Source organism: Petaurus breviceps, unplaced genomic scaffold (assembly GCF_028583685.1).
Source record: "Petaurus breviceps papuanus isolate PSGF00001 unplaced genomic scaffold, PetGlider_PUasm1.0 98, whole genome shotgun sequence".
Lineage (NCBI taxonomy): Eukaryota > Metazoa > Chordata > Mammalia > Diprotodontia > Petauridae > Petaurus > Petaurus breviceps.
The window spans coordinates 29,594,859-29,607,966 of NW_027187460.1; the positions used below are offsets into that span (position 1 = coordinate 29,594,859).

Sequence of the window (13,108 nt, forward strand, 5' to 3'; positions counted from 1 at the left end):
TTTTCTACTATATCACAATAATAAATCCAGTAATAAAACATTAATAATAGCTAATATTTTAGCTTAAAAGCTTACAAACTTATTTTTTCACATCAACCCTGTTAGGTGGGTTATGAAATTCTAATCTTTATTTTATAGATGGAAAAACTAAGTTCCTGAGTACATGAATTGCCTCATGTAATACCAAAAGTATCCTGCCTACCAAAGTCTCTGAACTTTGTTCAGTTTTCTTTCTATTAGTCCACTATTATATAATCAAAATGTTTCAGCATGAAAACCATTATATTTTCTTCATTGTGCACCGAAATTTCATTATCACTTTTACTACTTCCTTATTTCTCCAGAGTATTTTACTTCTCTCGGACCAGGAGACTAGTAATCATGGGTTGTCATTAATATTTCAAAACCCCCAAATGTATGACCATATTAGTTCTGGGATACTTGTCAATACAGTGAAATATTTTCAAATTCAGCATTTTCAAATGCTGAACAAAATTAGACCTTTAGAGTTTGAAAGGCACTCTGTGGTCATCTTATGCTATCTATATCTAACAAGGGATCCTTTCTGAAACACGAAAATTATCATCCAGTGACTGCTTAGAGACTTCCAGTGGTGTGATTTGGAGGGCAGAACAGGTTGGGGTGGGAAGTGGCTCAGGAAGCCCATTCTACTTTAAAATGATTATAAGAATTAGCAAGTTTTCCCTTAAATTGAGCTTAAATCTGCTTCACTGCATCTTCCATTCTTTGAGCCTTGTTCTGCCCACCCTGGCCATTCAACCATTTGTATTCTGAATCCACTATACTTTGCTGTCTCATCCTTCCTTTTTGTCCACAAGGATAGATAGCATGAGAAAGTTTACCAAATGCTTTCCTGAAATCCAGGTATAGTGTGTCTATTTCATTCCATTTCTTGATTTGCTAGTCTAGTTAGCCTATCAAAAAATTGAAATGACCTTGGTCTAATATGATTTATTTTGATGAATCCATGCTGGCTTTTAATCATTACTGCTTCTCTGAGTGTTCACAAAGTGTTCCCATTATTAGTGTATTCTAGAATTTTGCTAGAAATTAAAGCAAAATTCCCTGGTTTTCAGTTTGGGATTTTACCTTTTTGCCTTTTTTTTGTACTGAATATGGTGACTTAATTGATAGTACACAATATAGAACTCTAGGCTTCTCCCCACTACTCCAGGGGTGCTTTGGGGCAAAGATGTGAATGGGACATAGGATCCCCAGTATAGGAACATAGGTTAGGGATTTGGCTCTCCAGTGGTGGAACTCTTTTTGACTGGGGATGAAGATCCATGACTTTCCACTTTACTCTTGGGAGGCCATATAGACCATGAGGTTCAGTATACAGTTGCTATACCTCATTGTCATACCAGGAAATGAGCTTGGCAAAATCACAGAATTGTAGCATCTTTCCTTTTCCAGTACTGAAGCATTTTTACTGTTTCCCAGAGTATTTGCAGAATCATACATGGAGGCTCAGCAATCACATCCCCAGCCTATAGTGTATCTGGGCTTGGCAGCTTGAACTTATTGAAGTCTACCAAATGATGCTTTACTGTCTCCTTATTTATCTTGGGTTTTTATTCCTTTTTCACCATTCTCTTCCCTCTCTGTCTCCTCCATCCCATTCCAAATATTTCCTCAGCAGGAAAAAAAAAAAACAAAAAAAACCACAACCCAGGAACAATATAAGAGCCAAATAGTTTAACCTCACTCTCCTACCCCAGTAATCACATCCACACGTGTACTGGTCCTATGACTTTGATCTTCCCCTTGATCATAAAGAGCCTAAAACAAACAAATAAACAAAACCAAGTCCTCCTCTTTATTGACTTGGGCATTTGTTTCCAACCTTGAATCTTCCTGGATTTTAAGTGCTCTTGGAATTTCTTACATGACTGTGCTATTCTTGTATATTTGACTTCAGTTACTTGCCCCTTGCTTCTGTGTTCTGTACATGTCTTTTTAAAAGTTGAGTTGGATAATAAGTTTCCAGGGAAGTCACATAGGTCTCTTTAGGTAGCTTTCTCTTTTCTTTCTCATTGAAATAGTTTTTTCTTATACAGGATTTTATTCTTGAGTAACGCTTGAATAGTCACTCACTCTAATATATTAATCCTTTGGATCCTATCTACCCTTTCTGTGGATCTTTTTGAAATCTGATTGCTAGTATGTCAGATTTTGCACAGATAGTCATCATGAACTCAGTGGAGTAGTGACTTGCCTCCAAGGTTCCTGTTATTTCTACTTCATCAGTCCCTCTTTGTTGATCAGAATCATGCCCAGGATAGCAGTTCCTTGTCTTTTCCTCTGCCTTTTTAGGATGAAGTTATAATTAAGTCAAGTTCTGAATTTCTTAGCCCATCTTCTTTTAGGGAGGGAAAAGGGAGGTAAATGCGCATTCTAAAGTATCTACCATGTGCCAGGTACTGTCTCTTCACTTTACAAATATCTCATTTGATCCTCACAACAACCCTGGGAGGCAGTTTCTATTATTATCCTCATTTTACAAATGAGGAAACTGATGCAAATAAAGTCTACATGACTTGACCAGGGTCACATATCTGGTAAGTGTCTAAGGACTTGAGTCCTAGTACTCTACTATTCCATCTTGTTGCCTAAGTAGAAAGACAAACAGGCTCCAGCAGATCTCTAGATAATCGAAGTTCTCCAGCACGACCCTTTCGTGCTTCCCTGCTATGTTTATTTTGTTTCTCAAAGTTCTCATTGATTTCTTCCCTCTAGATAAGGAAATTCAATTCAAGGATATTATACAAAGTCCTAGGGATGTAAAAATAAAGTTTGTTCCCTGCCCTCAGGTTGCTTTTTTCCTACTTTGGGGAATTGGGAGGGGATTGTTTGGTACATGGGATAAGCATGATACCAGATAGTATGTGATGGAGGCAAAGGAAGAGATCTTTGCAAAATGCTTTAAATTTAAGAAGGAGGAGAACATATTCAACTGTAGGATCAGGATAGATTTCCTATTCAAGGCAATCCTTTTAAGCTGAGCCTTTAAGACTAGCTGAGCCTTTAAGAGATAATCTGAAAGGCAAAAATGAGGAAGGAGTACTTCTTTTGGCATGGGGGACAGTTGGAATGTCTGGAGGGGATGATGTGAATTTTGGAAACACCTACAACTTCAATTTGGAAAGAATATGAAATACAAAAAGAAGAATAATGTGAAGTAAAGTTGGAAAGTTAGGCTGGCACAGCTAGTCCAGTCCCCTCACTCTGTCTATTGATTGTTGAAGTCTTTATAAAGATATTTCCAGGATAAAGAGATTGCCTATTGGAATTACTTCCTGGTGTGCTGACAAAGGCTTTTGAACGAGGTATCTTTTAGGAAGATTATTTTGGCTATATATGAAAAATGATCTGGACGTGGGGAGAGATTGAAGACAGGAAATAGGAAGCTACTATAGTAGTCTAAACAGTAAAAATGAAGGCCAGAACTGGGGTGGTGGAGGTATGAGTAGGTAGAAGGGAATGGATGTAGAGTGATTGTGGAAAGACAGTTTACCATCAGTAGGATGGGGGGGAGGGTGTTTGAGAGAAAAGGAAAAGTCAATAATGATGGCAAGGTGACCTTATGGCATCAGCCCAGATAGAGATATTGTAAAAAGGGCAGGTTGAGGAAAGAAGATGAATGCAGATTGGACATGTTGAATTTGAGTTGCTAGAGGAATGCACAGGTAGAAATATCTAGTAGAAAGTTGGAAATGTAGGACTGAAGTGCAGAGAGAGAGAATAAAAGTGGATATGTAGATTTAAAAGACTTTTTTCTTCCTTGTATAGTTCTATTTGGTATATAACTACTTTTCAAATGTAGCTACACTGCTACTATTGCTAGTATTGATTTAGAAGTGATATAGAAATGTATAGAAGTGATTGAACTAAAAAGAAAAAAATTAGATGATGAGGCATACACAGTCTTGGGTGGGAGGAAGATGACTGTACAGGAACTATTAAGTGGACTGAAGGATAATCAGGATGGTGAAGTTATAGAAGCCCAGGGTAAAACTCAGATTTAGTGACTTTGAGGTTACTTAGCTGGTGAGTGGTAGACCCTAAGTTTTTTGTCTCCAAGTCCTTTGCTCTTTCCACTCTTTTTTAAAAATGTGAATATACACTAATATTTAAAGAGTTGCAATCTAGAAATGGTAATTAAATTAATTTATGTATCTCCAAAGGGTAAAACTAGGACAAATGGGGAGAAGTTAGAAAGGGGCAGATTTGGTTTCATAAAAATAATTTACCTATCTGGCTATCTGTAAATGTCTGCTTCACGAAGAAATTCACATTATTGGATTAATTGCATATATTTTACATGGTGCTATTCAGTTAGAAAGTACTTTGGCTAACAATAGCCCAGTGAAATGGTAATAGTTAATAGTCTTGTTTTAGAGAGATGGGGATTGAGGCTCTGACAAGTAAAGTCACTTGTTAAGTAAGCTTCTGAGCTGGTGCAATTGTAGAGTTAGCAATCAAATCTAGATATTCTTGTTTACTACTACCACTACTACTACTACTACTATACTACTACTATAAGCTAGTCAACATTTATATAGCTCTTTAAGGTTTGCAAAGTACTTTAGATGTTATCCCATTTTCTCTTCATAACAACCTCGGGAGGTGGGTGCTATTATTATCATCATTTTTGTGGAAGAGAAGACTAAGGTCCAAAAAAAAAGGTAAGTGATGTGCCCAGGATCACTGTTAGTAAGTGTCTGCGGCAAGATTTCAATTTGGGTTTTCTTGATTCCAAGTCCAACCCTCCTGGCAGGGTTCCATCTATTGGCCTAAGCAAAGGGTGTCTGAATACATGTCAGGGATGTTGCTGAAGACATTGTAGAATAGGAAGAGACTTCAGGCAAGCTGACCCCTGAAGTTTCCTTCAATCCCAAAAGTTGAAGAGGAATTTAGAGGTCATTTAGTCCAATGCCTTCATTTTACAGATAATCAAACGGAAGCCCAAGTGATATGACTAAAGTCACACAGTTGGTAGTGTCAACCTGAAAGTTTGCTTAAAGGAGGCAGTCTAGGTGATATATAATTCATATTGTTTATTCCCTTAAAGCTAGCAGATATAAGCTGTATGGAGTCAAAACATACATTCAGATTGTGATAAAAGAATGACCAGCTTTACATATGTTTTAGAACAGTCCCAATTCAGCATCTCTATGTCACTCAAATTTATGATCTCCATATGTTTAACCATATTATGAGAAAAGAATTTTCTTAATGGAATAGGTGGTAAATACAATAAGATAAGAGAGTTGATAAAGTGTCAGTTGAAAGTACTGCCCAAGATATCTGTGTTTTCTTTACCATTAACATGACATAACATAGCATATGTCCATAAAATATTAAGATAAGAAAAAGTTCCATTATTCAAGGTAGTGTCTCAGGTTAAGGGTCTCATCCTTAATGTGCATAAACAGAAAAAAAATGCTCTTAAGTCAGCCCCATCTGGCCTTGTTGACATAGGAAGAGATATTCTTTGAGTTTATTCAGAGAACAAAGAAGCTGTTAGGTCCAGGCTCTTCTTTTGATTGATTAGTTCAGGCTCTGGCCCTTATTGGGGTTCAAATTGATATTAAATGATTATCAGTAATAAACAGCCAAGCCAAGATTCTGTGATTCCAAATCTAGTGTTCTTTTTCTTTACTTCAGTACTCTTCTCTATTGAGTACAAAGCATTATTTAATAAAGTGTGTCTTTTAAATAGGTTATCAGCTCTCTAATTTCTAATGTTAATTTATACCAGTCTGCATCAGTAGAGGGAGTTTCCACACATGGTATTATCTACACTAATGAAACCACAAATCTGGTCCCCCCAAATTTTGTTTTGAATATAATAAAGTTCTAGTGTGACATTGTTACTGAATTACTTGCATATTTTCCTTTGCACCTCCTTATATGGAGAAGAAAATTAAGAAATATGTTTTTTAATAAATCTTTTCTCCCCCTTTTCCCCTTCCTCTTCTTTCCCCTTTTCTGCTTTGAAACAGCAATTGAGCTGCCAGCAAAAAAGGCTTATTTAAGCAGAAAATACTTTGTTTTTCTGGGACATGGAGGAGTTTATTAAATTGAAGCCACATGCCTGTGAAGGAAGTTGGGATAGAGAATCATAAATATTTGTTCCACTAACCTGACCTGGCAGCTTCTCACCTTATCTTTGTCTTTTTATCACCTTATTTGGACTTTTACCCTTCCTTCCCCTCAGTATACTTAATTTCTTTCCTGCGCCATACTTGCTCCTCCATCCCTCCCCCTAACCTTCATTCCACAGGTGAATGTAAGCTTCTTGAGAGCTGGGGCTGTTTTGTTTTCATCTTTGTATCTCTAGTGTATAGTACCTTACCTGGCCTATAGTAGGCACTTTACCAATGTTTCTTAGATTGAATAGGAAGACTTAAACACTATTTTCATGGAATTGCCTGAGTCTTCTTCCCTGAGAACAAAGGCTCTTGAAGAAACTTGGAAAAAAAAGAAATCATTACCTTTTAGTCACATATCATATTCCCCATTTCTCTTTCTCCCTCTCTTTTTTTTGTTGTTGAAGTTCGCCACTCATTACTATATATGTCTGTTGTTTAGAAAACACACATGAGAGTTAATGAATGTTCTTCAGGGTAGAAGTGGACTAGGATCCCAATTCACATATAACTTATTCTTTATATCTGCCCCGCCCCCACCCCCTCTTATAGTGGAAGTACCAAGGAGAAATTATGTAAGTATAGTAGTAGTATTAGTATAGAAAAATGGCAGACAGAAAAAATAAAGAAGTACTAGATTTGAAAACTCTCAATGTATAATGTGTTTTAGAATTGAGCCCCTCTAAAGTTAGTATTTGTTTGTTTATTATCTTTACTCCTATTTAAAAAAAAATCACACTAGTTTTTCTTGGATCTGTTTCAGTGTAGATCACATCTATGACTGGTCTGTCTTTAGGGCATATTTTAGAATTCTAGTACATGTTTAATCTCTAAGTAACTCTTATTTCTGTCATGAGTTATATGTTTTCCAGTTTTTGAAATGAAAGATAAAATCAGGGTTGGTTATCAACTAGGAATTAAATCAGATATTCTGAAGGTTTTTTTTCTCTTTTGTTAAGACAAAACATTCAACATGCACAGGCTAGTTTATATATAGCATTCAAATCTTCAAAACTTACAATGTAAATTGTTATTTAAAAATTCATATTTATGGATTCATCTCTAATATCTTACTTTTAATGCCTCATTGGGCCCATAGATAAGTTTAGTTCTTGAAGGCTGTGTCTATAGAGCACAAACTTATGTAGATTCTATCAAACAAAAAGGCTTCTGGAACATGTCAGTGACAGGTCCACACATTTTGTAGAGGCTTTGCACCAGATTGACTGCAGGGTGTTGAATTTTTTCTCTATCAAGTCTCAAAGACTCTCTGCCAAGTTGTAACAGTTTAGCAATTGGGAGTAGGACCCACACTGATGAAATCACAAATCCTGTAAATATCTATAAATTTATTCTAACTAAATTTCTTCCACTTAATTAGAAATCATCATTCTACTTTGCTTACTATTTCTCAGCAAGTCCTTTAGACAAGAGATACAATCTATTCTAAATCATGGTTTTGTTTCATCTGTATGCCAGTTTACCTTTGCTCTATTTTCCTTGCAGTATTTATTTTCTCCCCACCAGTGCCCCATCCCCATCTTTGATTTTCCCATTACCTTTATTTTTCAGATCCTTATGTGTAGTGGGAAAGAAGAATTATTAGAGGAACATCTTCTCTTTACTACTACACATTTGTTCATAAACCTGTCCCTTACACTTTCTTTTCACACAATATAGAACACATTAATTTGTTCAATATTCAGGCAGTTTGAAGAGATGGAAGCCAAGGACTCTGTATATTCTCATTCCATTGGAAAGGCCATGCTTATTGAATTTTAGGTATTCCAAGAAGTTCCAGTCAACTGTCAAGGACCTCTCCTCACAGTGTCAGAACTGTGGTGATGATGAGAGTATTGCAACTAACAGATAGCGCTGGTATGTAACCATTTATTTTGCATGTTTATTTCACAGAAAGCTTTATGGACTACTGGGGTAAATTATATTTTGAAAAACATATCAGAAGAAATGTTTGCATGTTTTGAAAGTAGGTTGTGGTCTACTGGTAAAAGAGAGCTTGCAGGGAATAAAACCTTGATTAATTCCAAATTCTGTGATATCCAGTGTACTTCTAACATTAAAAATTATATTTCTAGTTTTGGTTTCCAACTGATTTGGTAGCAAGTTGACTATTGGTGAATCTCTTTGTACCTTCTTTTGCATAGTGATATTCTTATCATTCTTAGTGAAGTATGAAGCCATAAATGTTATATTGCTTCCTTACTGTCTTGTAATATGGGTCTATCCTATTTACTTAATTTTTACTTGAATTCTTTAAAATCTTCCCTTATCTGAAACTAAATTGCTATATTAGAAAAATATCAGCCCAGTTAGTGTTTTTCTGTTTATATTTTTCATTACAGTGCAATAGATCTCCTTTAAAGCAGAGTTAAATCTTTAAAAGAAAATCATAATTTTAATACAGTTCTCTCATGTTTATTCTAAGCTCATTCTTTTTGTTGTTGGTAGATGAATAATGTGATTTTTCTCCACCATTGTATGACAGTTTGTTTTGATCTTAGAGCTGGTGAAATCATTACTTATTTCAGAGTAGACAGGTTGCTACTTTTGCTCATATAGAGTAATCATGTAGTTTTTATATTTGATGAGAATATTTTAAACATTTGTTCCAGCTTTTATCAAATGAGTTTTGTTTAATTTTCAAATATGTTGTTGTACACTAGTGTATTAGTGCTGTTACTAGAAATATTAATTAGCATTTGCAAATTTCTTAGCTCTTTGAAGAAAACTATTTTATTTCTTTTTGTCCATAAACTGATTCTTTTGATTTTATCAAGGTAAAAAAAGTAAGAGATAGGGCACAGATCTAGGAATGTTACCGTTGTTATAAATTATTTTCAGTGTATTCTATGGCTGTTATTAAGGCTACCCCAAAGATGTGTTTTCTTTTCTAATACTGTATTTTTTAGAAATGTATGAAAAGTTCCAAGATAGCTTTTAAGGTAGACATATATTTTGTAAATCATTAATATCCTCAGATCTGATATAATTGTGAATAGTTTGTGGTGTGTCTAACACTAATTGTTGAACACAGCTTCTTCATTTTGTAGGTGACCTCAATAATTAACCAGAGGTCATAGAATGAGGTAGATTTGGGATCATTCTTATTTCCTAGCACTGTGAATTATCATTGTCAAGCTGTTAATAATAATTGTAATAATAATATATATAACTGTTTAACTCAATGAAATGTAGCATAAAAGTCAATTCAGAATTTTCCTCTTTTGTAAATTCCTGCTATTAAAAAGAAAATGTTTCATACAACATTGAAATCAGAAATGTATGAAATAGTAACTAATTGCATCATATGCTTTTTCCCCATAGAAAAATTGGAGGCTCCACCACCTTCCCAGGCACAGCTGAGATATGGTAATAGTTCTATAAATGTTGAATATATATCTTCTAGATTTTAATGGCTTTTTTCTTCAGTAGCAGAAGGGATTTTAGTGAATTAAATATATACTATGTATATCACAGCAGGATATGTACTTATTGTACTGATGTACAAGATCTGTAATTCTTGTTAAGAGCTATCACAATACTATGGAGCATTTTATTGATAAAGCTTGAGTTTAAAGTACTCTAAGTATAGCTATCTTTTAGAGGGGAAAATTGCTTTGGTGGTAGAGAGTTTTTTAGTTCAATAGGAAAAGCATTTACTTGCTCTTTGTTAATAGGTCCATCTTTTTTAATGAATTAGAAATCATAGGACTTGTGCATATGAAGTATAATGATATGCAGACTGTTCTTTGATAGGAAGTCCTTCCCCAAAGCACTAGTAAAGAAAATGTTGGAGTGAGCTCAGAGAACTAGAGAAAGCCTCCTTGCACAAGCTTGTGACTCAAAGTATATTATTGTATGGAAAATATTAAAGAGTTGGTTTTAGGAAGGCTGGAACTGGGATTTAAATCTAGATGTTTGTCTCATGCCTTGGGAAAGATGCTTATTTCACATTTGATAATGAATTTAGAAAAGTTGAAATTTTGAGTTAAATATTGCAGTTTGATGTAACAGTAATCAATAAAACAGCTGAATTATTGAATGGCTTTTTTTCCAAAGGCTTTAAAGCAGTCCTGATGACTTAGGAAATTCATTTATTAGCAGACTAAATGAAAGGGGTTAATGGAGTACAATACTTTGTAACATAGACATTCCATCTCTCAACTCTGTGCTTTTGTATAGGTCCCCTTTGCCTGGAATGCTCTTCTTTCCTCATCTTTGCCTCGTAGAATTTTTAGTTTCCTTCAAAGAATAGTTTAGGTGTTACTTCAGTTTGTCAACAAATAAGCATTTATTAAGTGCCTATGATGTTCCAAGGCAGGGTGCTAAGCACCAGGGATAAAAAGGGAGGCAAAAGGCAGTCCCTCTGCCCTCCAGGAGCTTACATTCTAATGGAGAAGACAAGCAAACCAGCTATATACAGGATAAATGGGAAATAGTTAAGCGAGGGGGCACTAGAATTAAAAGGGGTTAGGAAGGTCTTGTAAGGTGGGATTTCATTAGCAACATTGTGTGACAATCAACTATGAATGACAGTTCTTTGAAGCAATGCAATTGTCCAAGACAAGTATAAAGGACTCCACTAAGGAAAGTGGTGTCTACATTCAGATAAAGAACTGATGGACACAATGCAGATTGAAGTATATTTTTTCACTTGCTTTATTCTTTCTCATGGTTCCCTCCCCCCTTTTGATCTGTTTCTTCTTTCACAGCTTTAACTAATATGAAAATATTTTAACATGGTAGCACATGTATAAACTATATCAAACTGCCTACCATTTGCAGAAGAGGGGAGGGGAGGGAAAGGAAAATTTGTAAATCAAAATCTTGTAAAAATGAATGCTAAAAATTTTCCTGACATGTAACTGGGGAAAAAAATAAAATACTATCAAAAAAACAGAAGGTGAGATTTTTAGTTAGGATCCAGGATGAGGGAGAACATGGTAGGCATTGGGGGACAGCCAGAAAAACGTTTCTGGAGCCAAGAGATGGAATATCTTGTTTGTGGAATAGAAATGAAGCCGATGTCACTGGATAAAAGAGTATGTGTTGGAGAGAAAGGGGAAAGAAGACTGGAAAAATAGGGGGAGGCCTAGGTTATGGAGAGCTCTTAATGCCCAAAAGAGGATTTTGTATTTGGGAGTCACTGGAGTTTATTAGGAGGATGATACGGCTGGACCTGTACTTTAGAAAAATTACTTTGGCAGCTGAATGGAGGATAGGTTGGAGTGGGAAGACACTTGTGGCAGGTGTACACACCAGTAGGCTATTACAGTATTGTACTCCTAAGTATGAGGTGATGAGGGCCTGCACCAGGGTTGTGGCAATATCAGAGGAGAGAAGGGGATGTAATTGAGAGATGTTACAAAGGTGAAATCGATAGGCCTTGGCAATAGATTGGATGGGGGCGGGGTGAGAAGTAGTGAGGAGTCGAGGATGACTCCTACATTATAAGCTGGGAGTCTGGGAGGATTGTGGTGCCTCTGACAGTAATAGGAAGGTTTAAAAGTAGAGAAGGTTTGGTGGGGAAAGATAAGGAGTTCAGTTGGACATGTTGAGTTTAAGATGTCTACTGGACATCAAGTTTGAGATGTTTGAAAGGCAGTTGGAGATAGGAGATTGGAGGTCAGTAGAAAGTTTGGGCAGGATGGGTAGATTTGACAATCATCAGCATTGAGATGGTAATTAAATCTATGAGAGCTGACAAGATCACCAATTGAAGTAGTATAGAGGGGGAAGAGAAGAGGGTTCAAGATAGACCTTGAGGGGACACCTATGGTGAGATAATGTTGTCTAGATGATGATCCAGCAAAGGAAACTGAGACGGAGCAGTCAGATAGGTAGCAGGAAAACCAGGAGAGAGAGATTTTTTTCTACCAGAGGCCTTTTTTTATTGTACCCCACTTCCCAAGGTGTTGGTGCTTTCAGCTCCTCACCCTCATTTCTTTGTATTTACTCCTTTCTGTATTTTGTGTATACTTATTGGTATACAAGTTGTCTTCACACCCACTTGCTCCCTTTCCTTCTCTTCCTTCCTCTCCCCTCCATTCCCTCTCTTCCCCTCCCCTTCCCTTCCCTTCCTTTCCTTTCCCTGTAAGCTTGAAGGCAAGTTTGTTTATTTTTTTTGTCTTCAGGGTCTAATACTATTCTAACACATAATAGATGCTCGATAAATGATAATTGAATTAAGTAATATATGATATGGCAACCCTAATTCTTTTTTCCTCTTTCCTTATCTCTATCCTTTGTATTCTTGCATAAAGTATTTTTACCAAAATGACTAACTCCCTTATTTTTGAAAGTAATAAGGAAATAGTTTCCCCAAACAATTTTGTTCTTTTTCTTATTTATTATTAATAAAACTTAAACTTCTTTTAAAGAATAACCATCTTGATTAATAAATATAAAGATATTGTATAGTTAAGATTTCAAAGCCACTCTTTGTTATTTTGCTTGAGGGTACTTTTGATTCCATTTTAAAATAAATCGACTTACTGATCCTTTCTTAAAAATTTAAAATAGATTTTTATTGGCATTTTTTATAACACCTTGATTTTCTCCTGTTTGCCCTTCTCCTCTTTCCCAGAGAGACATCCTTTATACCAAAAAAACTTAAATTAAATGTTAAGATATGTATTTGTAACTATTATAACTCTATTTGGAAATTCAGGTGAAAGAAGCACAAATTATAAAATATCCCCTATGAGGCAGTTTCACCTGGCTCCATAAATTCCATTGTTACCTCATGTGGACCTCATCTCTTATAAGAGATATTTTTCATAAAAAGTTTGGGGATTTTAGTACTTTGGTACTGCTGATACAGTTAGTACAATGTATTGGTGCTTAATTGTCAGTGACTAAATTAATTTATTTTGTTCTTTTTATAAGAACCATGGTTGTCTTTATTGTCC

General features: G+C 35.5%; 1 protein-coding gene across 4 annotated transcripts in view; it reads left to right on the forward strand.

The window, feature by feature from the left end:
- TMEM65 (transmembrane protein 65) overlaps positions 1-13,108 on the forward strand; it is a 62,461-nt gene that overhangs the window by 31,324 nt on the left and 18,029 nt on the right. For 2 of the 4 annotated variants that reach the window (XR_011167002.1, XM_069081049.1), the window contains exons 3-4: positions 7,959-8,054; positions 9,522-9,566. Coding sequence is in view for 3 of the 4 variants with exons in the window: in XM_069081049.1 (XP_068937150.1) it covers positions 7,959-8,054; positions 9,522-9,566 (141 nt within the window). In the remaining variant the exon portion in view is untranslated. The remainder of the gene's footprint in view (positions 1-7,958; positions 8,055-9,521; positions 9,567-13,108) is intronic. The other 2 variants (XM_069081050.1, XM_069081051.1) reach the window with 1 other exon arrangement.